A 16,899-nucleotide genomic window follows, 5' to 3' on the forward strand; every position below is an offset into this window, starting at 1 on the left:
CCAAGGCCAGGGGGGCTGGAGCTGCACTGCCAGCTCAGCGCTCAGCCCCCACTGAGGCTGGGGGCACTGGGGCTATGCTGCCCACCCAGTGCTCAGGGGCTGGGGGTGCTTCGGCGGCCCAGGGCTGGGGCACAGGGGGGCCATTGGCCATAGTGGGGGGGTTCTGGGATGCAGTGGGAGAGGGGTGGGGCCTCAGGCACAAGGGGCAGGGCCGGCAGCTAGCCTCACCCAATGGGCGGTTCATCTACTGCCCATGCTTTCACTCTGTTAAGCTTGAAATTGTAGCCAACAGAGCCGAACCCACAGTGGTGTAATACCACACTACAAAATCCACTTTAAATAAAAGATGGATGCACTATTATTCAGAGGGGTAGCCGTGTTAGTCTGAATCTGTAAAAAGCAACAGAGGGTCCTGTGGCACCTTTAAGACTAACAGAAGTATTGGGAGCATAAGCTTTCGTGGGTATGGGTAAGAACCTCACTTCTTCAGATGCAAGTAATGGAAATTTCCATTACTTGCATCTGAAGAAGTGAGGTTCTTACCCACGAAAGCTTATGCTCCCAATACTTCTGTTAGTCTTAAAGGTGCCACAGGACCCTCTGTTGCACTATTATTATCATTATTATTTCAGCTGGCTGGAAAACAGTGTTTGATATTCCTGTGGAAAATTTAAACAACTCCCCGACATTTTTCCATACGCCCCTCTCACCATGATTATGGTTATGAGTGGGGCACAGGCGTTCATTGGCACCCTGGCGTGACCTTTAGGGGGAGGAGGATCTCCGCACTCAAGTGTAATTCTTTGGGTCACAGTCACATCTGGGTATTGCAGCAACTTTAATCTTTCATCACTTCTAAAGCCAGACGGAACCATTCGAGCACTCAGTCTGACCCCTGCAGACAACAGGCTATAAGTAGTCACCCAGATGCCCCACTGTGAATTCAAAAGACATTAGTTACACCAAAGTTTTTCACTCCAAAGGAGGCTAGGCCGTCGTGGCCTTCTGCAGAGAATAGAAGGGATGGAGGTGCTCCAATGCTCTGGCAGGGGACTGATTTGGTGGAAGATGATCCAAGTAGGTGACCTGCACGCCACACTGAAGAGGAAGATGACCCCCTCCCCCAAACCAGGTCACTGACAATCTGACTTGGGGGGGCGGATTCCTTCCCCATGTGGATTCTGATAATCAGTTAGACCCTGAGCATGCCAGCTCAACCCACCAGCCAGGCCTCTCACAGCCCTGGCCCGGCCCATCTCCAGCTATAGAAGATCTCTGATGCTTCAGAGGAAGGTGAAGAACTATCCAAGAATACAGGGAGCCAATGGGGCACCAGGGTAAATCTTCCTGCCTCATCCCTATAGGGGAAGCCCTGAAGCATGAGATTGGATTATAGTAATTGTCTTCATACAGGGTTGCAAGTGTTATGACAATGTTGAGGTGCTTTGGTTTAGTTCCTCAACTTCCACCTAGTTCATCTAGAGGGGACAGGCCTCATGTCCCATTCCCACCTCCCTGAGCCGCCCATCCCCCTGCACTGGGGCTGGATTGGATCCAGTGACCCCTAGAGGGGAAAGGCCCCGTGACACAGTCACTGATACTCTGACAAAAAGGAGAATCTTCAGCCCCAGTCAGTTACATCCTGCTCCCCCAACTGGAAATGTATAAACTGCTGCAGACATGGGATGGGCTGATAGGAGGTGACCGCAATATGGACCATGCAGATAAGAGTCTGGCAGGGACCCCATCCTCTGGTGAAGCAGCTGTGGCCACACAAAGAACAGGGCTTGGGGGGTGGACAGAATTGGGGATCCTTTAACACAGAAAAGGGGATCGATCGGCCTACAGGGACTGGGTTAGGGGTGGAAGCCAGAGCAGGAGATGGGAGGTGGGATGGGGCAGGGGCACATGTGGGGAAGAGAGGGGGCACTGAATGGGGGATGGAGAGAGGAGCCTGTTGGAGAAGGTGGAGTCAATGAAAAGGGGGAGGAGCCACTGGAGAGGTAATAAACATCCCCCTGCGGTGTTTCCACCAGGAATATTGCAGGGCTTGTTTTGCTGTTCTCTAAGGTCCCGTTGGTCCAGCCCAGGAGCTTGGTCCCATCCCCAAGAGGGGCTGTCATCAGCCGAGAGCATCTACCAGGTGGGATCTTGTGAGTGTCAGTTGGAGCTCTACAGGGGAGTCGGGGGGGAACCCTAGGGCTGGGCTAGCAGGGGACTGTGGGCTGGGACTGAGGGGCACTGGCAGATCTGGTGTCAAGGACTGAGCCCAGAGCTGGGATAGCAGGGGGCTGCAGGTCGGGATTGAGGGAACTTTGGCACCTTGTTTTTCTGTGCGCGCTATTCATGGACTCCTTGCTGGACACGTAGTTATACGTCAGGATAACTGTTGATATTTCCTCCCCTCTTATCTCCACGCAGGGCAGCCCTTCCTACTTACGGGGTGAGACAGAGGAGACATGGCCCAGTCACATAGATCAACGGTGGTAAGTGGGATCCTGTGTGAGGTGGGATCCTGCCGGGGCAGAACGCTGGGCTTTCCCCTCCCTTCCTCCCTAAGGACAGTGACACCCCCTGGAGATAGGGCTGCAGGGCACATCTAGGAGACTAAACGCATACACCTCCCAGGGCTGCCCCAATTCCTATCCCAGGTGCCTAGTTGCTATTGAAATTGGGGGTTCTTCAAGCATCAAAAATTCACAAAAGATCAGGTAAGCTAAGGTCGTCCCTTCCATGCTCCCCTCTTCTGTCCCAACCTCAGGACTGGACTCCTGTCGATGCATCATTGGTGCCTCACAAAGACGCCTTGGCCCTTTTTATCTTGCCCACTGAGCCCTGATTTGCTTCTGCCCACTCCCGGCCCTTCTAGCCACTGTGGGACCAATTCTTATTGGTTCTGCCAGGGTTGATCCTGGGGGGGATCTCTCTAGGGGATCTGAACTCACTGCTCTTTCCCACCAGACAGGAGAGCTTCTTGGAGCCTGGTGCCCCCATATGGCAGAGGCCCCAGCAAATGTCTGGCACACCCTATAATGGGGGGTGGGGCAGGGGACACAAGGCACAGGTAAGGGGGAGGTCCCCAGGCAGGGAATCTATCTAATCCCCGGTGAGCCTTCCCCATCCCCTCCACCCCATGTCTGCCCTGCCCTCTCCATCCTGAGCACCCAGCATGTAGTTATAAGGGTGTCACCACTGGAAGGAGCTAGTGAGGGGGAGGAGCAGCAGGAATGGGACCTGAGAGCCAAGGGGAAAGGAACAGCCTGTGGACTCACCACCACCTGAATTTAACAGAGATTCGAGGGCCAATCAGAGGTTCTTGGATCACTCCCAGCAAGGCAGAGGAGCCATGTGCCGGGGGGGGGGCAGGAGGAAAGCCTGAAATTCAGGGCATGGCCCAGCAATAAGGGGGGGAGGAGGGAGTGGCTCCCCTGGGCAGGTTATTCCACAATTTTCCACAAGGGGGTGCCACTCTCAAAGGCCAGGCTAGATGGGCTCCCTGGGCTGATGGACCCTAGGGGTCCTTCAGCAACAGCGCAGATGTAGGGCAAGCATGGCAGAATCTGGGCCAGTCACCTCCCAGCTGCATTCCAGCTCCGGGCGACTCACCAAGAGGGAGGGATCCATATACAGATGGGGAGAGCTGGGAATGAAACCCCAAAAACCTTAACTCCCAGCCCCCTGCTCTCACCACTAGCCTCCACTCCCCTCCCAGAGCCAGGGAGAACCCAGGAGTCCAGGCTCCCCCCCACACACACACAACTCAGAGCAGGATAAAGATTCCAGGTTTCCTGGTCCAAGCCCCCCCGACACACACACACACACATACACACACACACTCCCACCACAAGACCCAACTCCGGTCCCAGAGCTGGAGAGAGAATCCAGGTGTCCTTCCCCCCCCTTTAACCACTAGCCCCTCCCTCCCTCCCATCTCTGAGTATGGGATAGAACCCAAGAGTCCTAATCCCCAGCCCCGCAACACACACACTCTCTAATCACCAGACCCCACTGCCCTCCCTGAGTTAGGGAGAGAACCCAGGAGTCCTGGTCCCCAGCCTCCCCTTCTCTAACCACTAGAACTCACTCCCCTCTCTGAGCCGGGGGCAGAACCCAGGCGTCCTGTCCCTCCCCTCCAGAAACCCGTCCCCGGCCCTTTAATGGCTGTGCAGTTGGGAGAAGGAGCCGGACGGCCACTTCCCCTCCCCGTTAGCTCCGACTTCCCACTGGGGGGGCAGTCCGGGCAGATCTCCGGCCCGGGAGAGCTTTCGTGATCCTGTTCCCATCCCCACTGGCTGGAGGAGCAGCGCCTTGGAGTTGGGCGCAGGACCACGTCTCCACTCCCAGCACTTTCCGGGCTGCCCCATCGCCAAATATCACACAGCCCTCCCCCCCGGGGCCCAAGCCCTTCTCCCTCAGACACACCCAGGGCTTGGCCCCTCTTGGTGTGACTCTCCCCCCCAAAGATCCTCCCACCAACCTCCCCTTCTGGGGCCTGTCCGGTTTTGGCATCAGCCCACCCCAATTTTCCCCCCACCCAAATTCCTTCCCCATGTCAATTCTCATGCTCAGTTGGACCCTGAGCGTGCCAGCCTGACCCACCAACCAGACATCTCAGAGCCCCGGCCCACCCCATCCTGTCTCCAGCTTTGTGCGATCGCTGATGCTTCAGAGGAAGGTGAAGGAACATCCCAGAATACAGGGAACCAATAGGGCATCATGGTAACTCTTCCTGCCTGACCCCTGCAGGGGATGCCCTGAAGCATGAGACTGGATTATAGTAACTGTCTTCATACAGGGATGCAAGTGTTAGGACCAGGTTGAGGTGCTTTGGTTTAGTTCCTTACCTTCCATCCCCCCAGTTCATCGAGAGGGCAAAGGCCTCCGGTCCCATTCCCACCTCCCTGAGCCGCCCATCCCCCTGCACTGGGGCTGGATCCGAGCCAGATTCCCCTAGAGGGGAAAGGCCCCGTGACACAGTCACTGACCCTCTCACAAACTGCAGAATCTTCAGCCAAAATCAGTTACATCCTGTTCTCCTCACTGGAAACACACAAAGTGCTGCAGACACGGGATGGCCTGATAGGGGGTGGGTGCAATACGGACCACGCAGATAAGAGTCTGGCAGGGACCCCACCATCTGGTGAAGCAGCCGTGGCCCCCACAGAGAGCAGGGTTTGGGGGTGGACAGAATTGGGGACCCCTTAACATGGAGAAGGGGCTCAATTGGCCCACAGGGACAGGGTTAGGGAGTGGAAGCCAGAGTGGGAGATGGGGAGGGAACACTCAGATGGAAAAGGGGGGCATAGTATGAGGGAGGAAGGAGGAGCCTATTGAGAAAGCAGAGTCAGTGGAAAGGGGGAGGAGCCAATGGAGAGGAAGCAAACAGCCCCCATCAGCGTTTACACCCAGAATATTGCAGGGCTGGTTTTGCTCTTCTCTAAGGTCCCGTCCATCTCAGTACGGCCCAGGTACTCGCTCCTGGCCTCAAGCGGGGCTGTCATCATCTGAGAGCAACTACCAGGTGGGATTGTCAGCTGGAACTTTGGGGCGGGGAGACCCCAGGGCTGGGCTAGCAGGGGGCTGCGTGTTGGGACTGAGGGGCACCGGCAGAGCTGGTGGTGAGGACTGAGCCCTAGGCTGGGATAGAAGAGGGGTTGCGGGTCGGGATTGAGGGAACTTTGGTGCGTTGTTTTCCTGTGAGCTCTATTCATGGACTCCTGCCTGGGCACAGAATTAGTCCTCGGGATACTGTTGATATTTCCTCACCTCTTTATCTCCACACAGGGCATCCCTTCATACTTACAGGGTGAGACGGAGAAGACATGGCCCAGCACGGCAGAGGAGTCACAGGCTGGGGTGGGGGGTGGGGGCAGGAGGAAAGCCTGCAATTCAGGGCATGGCCCAGCAATAAGGGGGGCAGGAGGAAGTGGCTCCCCTGGGCAAGTCATGGCACAATTGTCCACAAGGGGGTGCCACTCTCAAAGGCCAGGCTAGATGGGCTCTCTGTGCTGATGGACCCTAGGGGTCCTTCAGCAACAGCGCAGATATAGGGCAAGCAGGACAGAATCTGGGCCAGTCACCTCCCAGCTGTATTCCAGCTCCGGGCGACTCACCAAGGGGGAGGGATCCATATACAGATGGGGAGAGCTGGGACTGAAACCCCAAAAGCCTTAACTCCCAGCCCCCTGCTCTCACCACTAGACATCCCCTCCCATCTCCGAGCAGGGAAAAGAACCCAGGAGTCCTGGTCCCAAAGACCCCCCATACATGCACACACTCCCACCACAAGACCCCACTCCCCTCCCAGAGCCGGGGAGAGAACCCTTTCCCACACTGCTCACTGCTTCACAGGAAGCCTCACTCTCCAACAGCACAATAAAGTTTTAATAAATCCCGTTCCCAGTTGCCTCTGTCACAAAGTGTGTTTATTTTATGGGGAGCTTTTCTGCGAGCAAAGCAGAATAGTCCTCAGCTGCTCCAAACAACACTGGTAGGGTTGCCAACATATGGATTCTGGCCAGTTCTAGGATCACAAGGTAGAAGAAGCTTGCAGGAGAGGAAGGATTGGCCCACAAGATGGAGGTTCCTGACTACAGGCTACTCTGGGTGGACCAAGTAGGCCTCTGTTGGCATCACATTTTTCTTGCCCTGCAGCATCTGAAGCAGTGAGCTAAGAGGTTGTGATCCATCAGACACTGTGGTGTGCTCTGGGCCTTATTCCCGGTGCTCATCTCCCAGAATGTTGGAGAGCAGAGGCAGACAGTGTCAGACATTCGTCTCCAGGAGCTGGGATGGTTTTCTCTGATTTGGCCGAGCCTCTGAATCATCGTGACAGCAACAACACAAAAGCTGTTAATCAGTGTTGGGAGAACCTTAATCAGGAAATTGGAAGGTTCATGGCTGACCATATGCTGCACGGAACTAATACAAGCTCTGATACCTCCCTGCTGCTCGGAGACGGGGTACGTCTTTTGGGCAGGTGTCGGAGGATCTTTCTCTCAAAAATAAAACTTTCAATGTTTTGCAACAAACCCGGTCTGTGATTTCTCTCGCTGGCCCTGCAACAAACTCCCCACTTCTACCCATTGTGACACACAACCAGGAACACCATGCCTGGTCACACAGTTTTCCTTCACGCCAGGCAACGCATGGGAGTCAGGTTATAGAAGTGGGGAAGTATCGGCAATAGATACATTTGTATACCAGGGAGGGAGGACTTCAGGGGGAAGCATTCCCTCCTTCCAATGATGGGTGGGGAGCTGGGGACAGTAGTAGGGAGGGGCACAGGTTGGAGGGGGGATGCAGTGAAAGGATCAGGGTCATGGCTAGGGAGGTGTGCTGAAGCAGGGCTGGTGGGACCTGTGACGGGGTCTGCTTACCCCGCACTAGCCCAGACAGGGTTAAGCCCAGGGTATTGACAGCGGAAGTCCCGCCTCCCTGGCAAGACTGGGCATGCTCCAAGTGCTCTAGTAGTATAAAGGGAGGGAGACCAGCTCATTCTGGGCCGGAGACTGCAGGAGAAGGACCTGCCTAGGTAGCTCCTGTGGAGGACCAGCCACAGCCTCTGACTGCACCGGGAATTGAAGTCATCCACGGCCCGCCTGCACCCCGGTGACTGGAGGAGACCCTGGAGACGACTGGCCCTGCTGAACACAGAGGACCCGACATCTCATGGGAAATCCCAACACAGACTCTGGTAGGAAATGACCCAGGGAGGGTGATGGAGTGGTACCTCCCACCCAGGGAAACTCAGCATGTTTCGGTAGGACCCCCGGCTGAGTCAGTGGCAAGCCGCTACGCCAGGGGTTGGCAACCTATGGCATGCGTGCCAAAGATGGCAGGCGAGCTGATTTTTAATGGCACGCTGCTGCCTGCTGGAGTCCCGGCAGGCAGCAGCATTGCCATTAAAAATCTGACCCGGCCCGGCCCCCATCCTGCCGTGGCAGAGGGCAAAGGGGGGGCAGAAGCTTGGTCCTGCCGGCTCCCCTGCCTCTTCCGGCAGTGTGCTGGGTTCCTGCCCCTCCTCCGCCTCTCCATCCCTCCCTCCCTGCTGTCCGATCAGCTGATGGCCCTTGCGAGGGAGGGGGTCGGGAAGGAGCAGAGTCAGCATGCTTGCTGCTCCAGGCAGAAGCAGAGAAGAAGCAGGGGCAGGGCCTTGGGGAAGGGGGGGTGGAATAGGGGCATATCCCCTCCAGCTCCCTGCCCTGACCCCCCCTCACACACACCCAGCCCTGAGCCCTGACCCCCACTCACACACACCCAGCCCTCTGCCCCCAGGCCTGAGCCCTGTGCCCCTCATACACATCCAGGCCTCTGCTTGACTCCTTCACCCCCCCCATGACCCCAGCCCTGACTCTGGCACACCCACACATACCCAGCCCCCCTGCCCTGACACCTGCACCCCCCTCACATGCCCCCAGCCCTCTGCCCTGACTCTTGCACCCCCCCCACATCCTGACTCTTGCACCCCCCACATCCCCACCCCCACCCTGAGCACCAAACGGGAGCTCCTGCACACACACACATTCCCACCTGCACCCCTCGCACCAAATGGGAACTGCCCAGGTAAGTGCTCCACACCCAAACCTCCTGCCCCAACCCTGAGCCCCCTCCCTCATTCTAGCTCCTGGCCAGACCCTTCACCCCAACACCCAGCCTGCTCCTTCACCCCCAACCCTGTGCTCAGTGCACCCCCACCTCAGCTCAGTGCAGAGAGAGGAAGAGAATGGGCCAGAACCAGGGAGAAGGTAGGTACCCACTGTATGTGGGCAGGGCCGGGACCCCAGACCAGCAGCGGGCTGAGCGGGTCCGGCAGCCGGGATCCCGGCTGGCAGAAGTCGGCGGATGGAACCCCTGAGTGGCAGTGGGCTGAGCCGCTCAGCCCACTGCCGGTCTGGAGTCCCGGCTGCCAGCCCCGCACAGCCCGCTGCCGGTCTGGGGTTCTGGCTGCTGGACCCTTGCCAGCTGGGGTCCCGGCCGCAGGCCCCGCTCAGCCTGCTGCTGTCCTAGGTGAACAGAACCCCGGACCAGCAGTGGGCTGAGCGGGCCGGTGGTGTGAGATCAACATTTTAATTTAATTTTAAATGAAGCTTCTTAAACATTTTGAAAACCTTGTTTATTTTACAATACAACAATAGTTTAGTTATATAATATATAGACTTATAGAGAGACCTTCTAAAAAACATTAAAATGTATTACCAGCACGCGAAACCTTAAATTAAAATGAATAAATGAAGACTCGGCACACCACTTTTGAAAGGTTGCCGACCCCTGCGCTACGCCACTGTTAGGGCCCTGGGTCGGGGCCTGGTGGAGTCGGGTGGGCCCGGGCCCCCCTACCGGGCCTGCCACACCCATAAGGGGTGCCCCAACTCTATAGACTCTGGCTGCTAGGCCACGCTGCCCTGCACCGAAGGGTGGCGCTACAGACTCTGGCTGCTAGGCCATGCTGCCCTGCACCAAAGGGTGGTGCTACAGACTCTGGCTGCTAGGCCATGCTATCCTGCGCCAAAGGGCTACTTTATAGACTGTGACCGATAGGCCACGCTGCCCTGACCCTAGGGGCGTGGACCATCAAAGGGCCCTCATGTCGTGTTTGGTTCTGCTGTGGGAGATGCTATGGGAACACGACCTAGCATTTCAGCAGAAGCTAGCAGCAGTAATACTCGATCCATTACATGAACAAGGCTTTCAGCTAGAATTAGCATCAAAAGCAACATATTTTGAAGAGCAAGAAAGCAAAATATTACCACTAAAGAGCTTTTTAACTACACCGCTACCTCTATATAACGCCACCCGATATAACATGAATTTGGATATAGCGCGGTAAAGCAGTGCTCTGGGGGGGCAGGGCTGTGCATTCCGGTGGATCAAAGCAAGTTCAATATAACACAGTTTCACCTATAATGCGGTAAGATTTTTTGCCTCCCAAGGACAGCGTTGTCCCATATGCACCAATTTATCTCTTTTAGCGCCAATCCCCTTATGGGTTTTGATGGACATGCCTGGGTTCTTCTGGATCCCGCATTCCTCTCAGCAGGATGTAACTTTTTTATTTTCTCCCCATATGAAATTTATTTGGAGGTGGCTCCACCCCCCTCACGCCTTCCTAGCAGGGTCACGAGGGCAATTTGGAAGAAAAATTCTAACCACAGAAGAACCCCCACTTACTTGCCAGATAGTTGGAGACTCCCAAGAAATAACACAAACACATACAATATATTCAACACAGTAATTATATTAAACAAGAGACAAATATTACATAGCAAGGTAAAACACTGTTTTCAGGTCCCCAGTGTCCATGCTGATAATACCCATGAATTCCCCCAATCACTTGACCTGATCCAGCAAACATAAAAATTAGTGTCCCATTGCTATGAACACTTTGTAGGGGCCCTTGATGACCCGTGACCACGATACCTTCTGTGCAGCAGTTAACAATGTGGCTGACTGGGTTCATTGCAGCGCAAAAGACTCACAAGTGGGATAAGATAAGTCCCTCCACTCATTTAATAAGCAGCAGGTAATAAAATCCCGAAGCCCTGATCCCCGGGCTTGAGGACACAGTCCAGGGAGCAGGGAGTCTCCCAAACAATGTCCCCAATTTGATAACCAAAATATGGTGACTCCGAACTCCGCGACTGATCCTCAGATTCAGAGATGGCTCTGGACTCCTGTCACAGCAGAGGGGCTGATGATCGCTGCTGGCAGGCATCCTCTTCATGCAGGAGTCAGGCTGCTTCTGGTCCCAGGATTTCCCCTCAGCACCCAGGGGTGCAGGGCTCAGGGTGCAGATTACAAAATTCTACTGAACTCCAAACTTCAGTCTCCCACCGCAGGGCTCAGACACACTCCCAGCAGGCAGCATCCCTGGACAAGCAGCCAGAGCAGAGCTCTCTCCATGGCGACTGATCTCACCTGGGAGCTGGGGAGCTAACTCAGCCTGGCTGGGGGAAGTTTTCCCAACAAAGCTCTCTAAGCTGGAGTCCATTTGGAGAGGGAAAGCACCAAGCTTAAGAACATTGCTTCCAGATTCCCAGAGGCCAATTCTCAAGGGGACCCTCCATGCAGGCCTGGGACTCACCAGCTCCCCACACACCCAGACTCTCCCAAATGGCTCCTCCCACCGCCAGTAATCAGGGCTCCCAGGAGAGGTCATCTATTGGTCAGGCTAGCTCTTCTTCCCCATGTTTCACTTGTCAATCGTTTTTTGACTCTGCCTCCTCCTCCAAGCAGGCACCTGCTATCCTCCTCCAAGCCCACAGCAGCCCCTGTTGTCTTAAACTGTGTCTCTCCTCTCGCCCTTTGGGTTGCCCAGGAAACTCAGAGACCGGCCTTGGTTCCCCCTCCCTCCCAGGGACTATGTGCTTATCCCTGAGTTACACGCACAGAGGCCCCAGGGGCCCAGGTGAGCTCCTTGGGGGTTGCATAGCATATCTGCAAGGGCAACTGAATGCGCTGTATCCACTCTCGCAGACTCAAGGGCTGTGCAGAGGAAACCCTGGGTAGCACCCCAGAAAACCAGTGCATTGACATGGATCTGATAAAAAGCTTCATGAAGGTGCAAACTCTATTTGTGGGTCAAGCATCAAAAAGTGCCAGAAATTCCCAAATGCAGAAAAATTGCAGTGATGCCTGATTGGGGACAGAGAATGGAAAATGGGGGGTGGTTTTTTTTGGGGGGGGAGCTATGAGTACAGTGGTGACTGGAGGGTGGGGAGGAGCACAGAATGGAGGTTCAACAAAGGTACACCCTACAACAGTGGTTCTCAAACTAGGGCCGCCGCTTGTTCAGGGAAAGCCCCTGGCAGGCCGGGCCGGTTTGTTGACCTGCCACATCCACAGGTTTGGCGATGGCAGCTCCCAGTGGCCGCAGTTCGCCACTCCAGGCCAATGGGGGCTGCAGAAAGCGGCATGGCCCGAGGGACATACTGGCCGCCGCTTCCCGCAGCCCCCATTGGCCTAGAGCAGCGAACCACGGCCACTGGGAGCTGCCATCGGCCAAACCTGTGGATGTGGCAGGTCAACAAACCGGCCTGGCCCGCCAGGGACTTTTCCTGAACAAGTGGCAGCCCTAGTTTGATAACCACTGCCCTACAATGTAGCTCAGGGATTTTGGCCTTATCCACGACCCCCCAGTGCCTCCCCTTTTCCAGGGATGCTCCATGTGGCTCCAGTCCGAGGTGATGGCCATTGCCAGACAGCTCCGTGTCTGGTCACTCAGTGGCATACGGGAGAGATTTCAAAGTAGCAGCCGTGTTAGTCTGTATCCGCAAAAAGAACAGGAGTACTTGTGGCACCTTAGAGACTAACAAATTTATTTCAGCATAAGCTTTCGTGGGCTACAGCTCACTTCTTCAGATGCATAGAGTGAAACACACAGACAGAAGATATTTATACATACAGAGAACATGAAAAGGTGGAAGTACGCATACCAATTGTAAGAGGCCAATCAATTAAGATGAGCTATCAGTAGCAGCAGAAGAAAAAACTTTGAAGTGATAATCGAGATGACCCATAGAAGGTGTGAGGAGAACTTAACATGGGGGAAAAAAAATTCAATTAGTGTAATGACCCAACCATTCCCAGTCTCTGTTTAGACCTAAGTTAATTGTGTCTAATTTGCATATTAATTTGAGTGCAGCAGTCTCTCTTTGGAGTCTGTTTTTGAAGTTTTTTTTGTTGCAAAACTGACACCTTCAAGTCTGTCACTGAGTGATTAGAGAGGTTGAAGTGTTCTCCCACTGGTTTTTGAATGTTATGATTCCTGATGTCAGATTTGTGTCCATTTATTCTTTTGCGTAGAGACTATCCAGTTTGGCCAATGTACATGGCAATTGCGATCGGCGGTACTCCGGCAGCAGCTCCACCATGCCGCTTTCTTCTTCGGCGGGAATTCGGCGGCAGGTGCTTCCCTCTGAGAGGGACCAGCCACCGAATTGCCGCCGAACAGCCCGACGTGCCGCCCCTTCCCCTTGGCCGCCCCAAGCACCTGCTTGCTGGTACCTCCACAGGTACCAGCCCAGGGTCCCTATTCCTAGGGCAGTGAGGATGCAGACAGAAACAATCACCAGGACACCAGGCTGGCTTGCGGGCTGGGAATCTGGAAATGCCCTGAAACAAACTGAGCCATGGGCCGGCCAAAGCCCTTGGCCTCTCACCCCCCCAGGGCCTGCCCCCCACCTACTACCTGCCTGATAGCTCTAGGCTAGTGTCTCCATCCCCCAGTTGGACTGCCCCTCCCAGCCACTCATCCCCCATGTGTCTGCCCTACAGCTAGACACCCCCTTTCTCTGCCTTCCCCTCCCTGAGATCCCCTAGAGCCCCCTCCTTAGTTTCCCCTTCCCTCTGACCCTCCCAGTATCTCCTTCTGCTTATCCCTCCCCTCTGCGTCCCCCCAGAAGCCCTCTCTACCTTCCTCTTCCCCTAGTACCTCTCTTTGTCCCCCCATCCCCTGATGCCCCCCAAAACTGCCCCTCTGCATTTTCCACCTCCCTCTTCCTCTCACACCTTGTGTCCACCTTCCCCATTCCCCTTCCCTCAGTAGAAGGCGCCAAATTCTTAGTATCTGCCCACTCCTCCCCCTACTCTGCCCCCCCAGTACTCACCCCAGGTCACCCTCAGGGAGGCATCCCCCAAGCTGTTGTGTCTCACCACACACACATGCTCTGTAGGGCTGAACCCCTCCTGCCCCAGCTCAATGGACACCTGGATCTGAAAGGTGGGATCCCCATTTGGCCAGATCCCACTGGTCAGCTGCTCCCCCTGGGCCACCTGGCCTCCCCGCTCCCTCGATGTCTCGGAGATAGAAGCCCGCCCGTCACGTGGCAGATGAGGCGGCATGGCCAGTCCTGGGTCCCTGGAACAAGGGCCACATGCACTGTGGGCTGGGCTGGGGGGAGGCCGAAAAAAGGTTATTAGTCACAAGGAATGGAATAGCAGGGGGCTGCAGGTCGGGAATGAGGGGCACCAGTAGAGCTGTCACCTGTCTTCTGAGTGGTGAATCTATCCAGAACCTGCATTGTTGCGGTGTGAGGAAGTTCATAAAAGCTAAAGTCTCCCCTTTACGGTTCCAGCGCTCCGCCACTTGCCAGGCTGCTGGGTGCACTGAGAACCAGCAGTTCTGGTCAGACTGGTACCGCAGCACGTCCTCCCCATTGAGGGAGTATCTGGTGATGGCTCAGACAGCACCGGTGGCATCGTCCAGGTCACAGGTCTTCAGGACCTGCATGTAGTAGGGCTCTGGAGGTAGAATGGCTGAGTGGGCAACTGAGCATGGAGCTGCCACCAGGAGGCAGAGGGGGACAGACCCTCCAGACCCCACTCCTTTCCCAGAGACGGGGACAGAACCTAGGAGTCCTGGCTCCCAACCTCCTCCCCCACTGGCCCTAACCACTAGGTATCAGGGAAGTCCCTTCCCTCTGGTGTCCCCTCCCCCAGCTCCCTCCTACCTCCTTTGAGCTGCCCTCCCATCCCCTTTCTGAGCTGAGCCACATGCTGGAGCTCAGGGACTCACCTGCCTTTGGGGAGCTGGAGTTCATCTCCTGCACCAGGCCCTGGTATTCAGTCTCCACCCAGGAGACCCAGGCCTGGCACTCAGAGCTGCTGGCTGTCCTGGTCACCCGGGCTGTAGCCATTGTGGGGAGCCAGCCTGCCATTGTTGCTTTTGTAGGCTGAGAGCACCAGGTCATTCACCCTCATGACTTTCAGGTACTTGAGCAGACCAGGGGCCACCTGCGGGGAGATGAGCTGGAGATAGGAGACATGGTGAACCCCTGTAGGAAGGAGAGAGACTGGGATGGAAATAGGACCCAGGCATCTGAGACAGCAACCCAAGGGGGCCCTGCAGTCTGCAGCCCTGGGGAAAGAGACTGGGATGGGGAATGGGACCCAGGCCTCCAGGAGAACAGGGGTCACTTACCAGCCAAGATGAGAGAGCAGAGACAGAAGCCAAAAGCCAAGACCGGTTTGGCCTGAGGAGCCATCACACTAGAGGGGACAGGATGGCAGTTGTATGGGGTGGGCTCTGGGGCCAGGACCCAGAGAGCTGAAGAGGGCATGGCCACCCCTTCCTACGCTGAGCTCTGCTGCTCTGACAGGTGACACTTGAGAGGAAACCCAGACTCACATGCTGAGCAAAGGTCAATAAAGACAAATCAACCATCCCTTCCCTGCCCTCCTCACTGCATCACAGGATGCCACACTCCCTACCAGGACAATTAAGACTTAATAACTCCTGTTTATGTTTCCAAGTTGTTTCTGTTATAAGGTGGGGTTCCTTTGTGGGGAGGTTTTTTGTGAGCACAGTGTAATAGTCCTCAGTGACTCCAACACTCAGCTGTTGCATTTGGTCGGGACTCTGCAGAGACACACAACGTTGTGGGTGATGTCGTTAATTGTAGAAGGCTGGAATGTCCTTGCCTCAGTAACACTGTTCAGTCTGCTGGAGCTCTGCCAGCTGCTCAGTGCTTTTATCCCAGAAGCTTCGGTGTTATCAACACTGGCTAGGGTTGCCAGCAACCCTGCATTACCTGGGACATCCCTTATTCTAATAGAAATGGCCTGTCCCATACTCAATCAATACAGGATGCCTTTTATCCCATATTTCAAAAGCAGGGGGCCAGTACTCAGGGGTGCATCTTTCCATTGCCCTCCTGGCCCTTCAGTGCTGTGCAGAGAAATCAGATGGGCTGCACTCAAGGGCCAGGGTTGCGAGTGAAGTGGAGAGATGCACCCATGAGTACTGACCTCCTGCTGGACAGGGCCCCCTGCTTACTCCAGCCCTTGAGCACGGCCCTGTCTGCTTTCCCTGTGCAGGCTCTGTCTGGCAGGGCAAGTGGATGGGGCCATGTGCCCTGGAGCTGTGCTGAAGGGCCAGCGTTGGGAAGGGGCTGTGTCTGGCAGGGTGGTCAGTACTCCTGGGGCTTAACTTCCCCATTCGCAGAGTCTCTGCCAGCATCCCCAGCAGAGGAGCATAACTGCTGGTTGGTGGCTGCTGCAGCGTGGGGGAGCGAGGCAGGCAGGGAGCCTGGTCCTGGCAGCTGAGACCATCATCAGTGTTACAAAAAGCAGCAAGAAGTACCCCTGGTGAATGTAGGTGAGTACTGCTTAGTATTATTATTAGTAATGATAATGATAATATCATAGGGTTACCATATTTCAGCAAGCAAAAAAGAGGACGGAGGAGCCCCGCCCTAGCCACGCCCCCATCCTGCCCTAGCTCCGCCCCTGCCCCTCCCACTTCCCGCCCCCCTCAGAACCCCCAACCCTCCTCCTGCTCCTTGTCCCCTGACTACCCCCTCCTGGGACCCCTGCCCCTAACTGCCCCACAGGACTCCACCCCCTACCTAAGCCTCCCTGCCTCTTGTCCCCTGACTGCCCCTTCCTGAGACCCTCCCCCCAACCTAACTGGCCCCCTAGGACCCTACCCCCTACCTGTACCCTGACTGCCCCAACCCTTATCCACAGCCCCACCCCCAGACAGACCCCTGGGACTCCCACGCCCCATCCAACCACTCCCCACCCCCTGACAGCCCCCCCCAGAACTCCCGACCCATCTAAACCCCTCTGCTCCCTGTCCCCTGACTGCTCCGATCCCTCTCCCCACTCCTGCCCTCTGACAGCCCCGCCCCCAGAACTCCCAACCCCCCCCCCGCTCCTTGTCCCCTGATTGCCCCCTCCTGGGACCCCTGCCCCTAACTGCCCTCCAGAACCCCACCCCCTACCTAAGCCTCCCTGTTCCTTGTCCCCCAACTGCCCCCTCCTGAGACCCCCCCACCCTAACTGCCCCCCAGGAGCCTACCCCCTACCTGTACCCTGACTGCCCAAAACCTTATCCACCCCCCCCAGAAAGCCCCCCCCGAACTCCCGACCCCCCCCGTCTCTTGACTGCCCCCTCCA

General features: G+C 56.0%; 1 protein-coding gene and 1 pseudogene across 6 annotated transcripts in view; one reads left to right on the forward strand and one right to left on the reverse strand.

Annotated features, from left to right (window-relative positions):
- Positions 1 to 1,990: 1,990 nt before the first annotated feature.
- LOC135886542 (uncharacterized) overlaps positions 1,991 to 16,899 on the forward strand; it is a 58,196-nt gene continuing 43,287 nt past the window's right edge. Inside the window, exons 1-3 of one of the 6 annotated variants that reach the window (XR_010561788.1) lie at positions 1,991 to 2,153; positions 2,422 to 2,486; positions 2,762 to 2,806. Coding sequence is in view for 2 of the 6 variants with exons in the window: in XM_065414288.1 (XP_065270360.1) it covers positions 2,460 to 2,486 (27 nt within the window). In the remaining 4 variants the exon portion in view is untranslated. Of the gene's footprint in view, positions 2,154 to 2,421; positions 2,487 to 2,761; positions 2,807 to 16,899 lie in introns of those variants that run through there. The other 5 variants (XR_010561789.1, XR_010561790.1, XR_010561791.1 and 2 more) reach the window with 5 other exon arrangements.
- Positions 8,059 to 14,984, reverse strand: LOC135886884 (antigen-presenting glycoprotein CD1d1-like; annotated as a pseudogene).

This window comes from Emys orbicularis, chromosome 12 (assembly GCF_028017835.1).
Source record: "Emys orbicularis isolate rEmyOrb1 chromosome 12, rEmyOrb1.hap1, whole genome shotgun sequence".
NCBI lineage: Eukaryota > Metazoa > Chordata > Testudines > Emydidae > Emys > Emys orbicularis.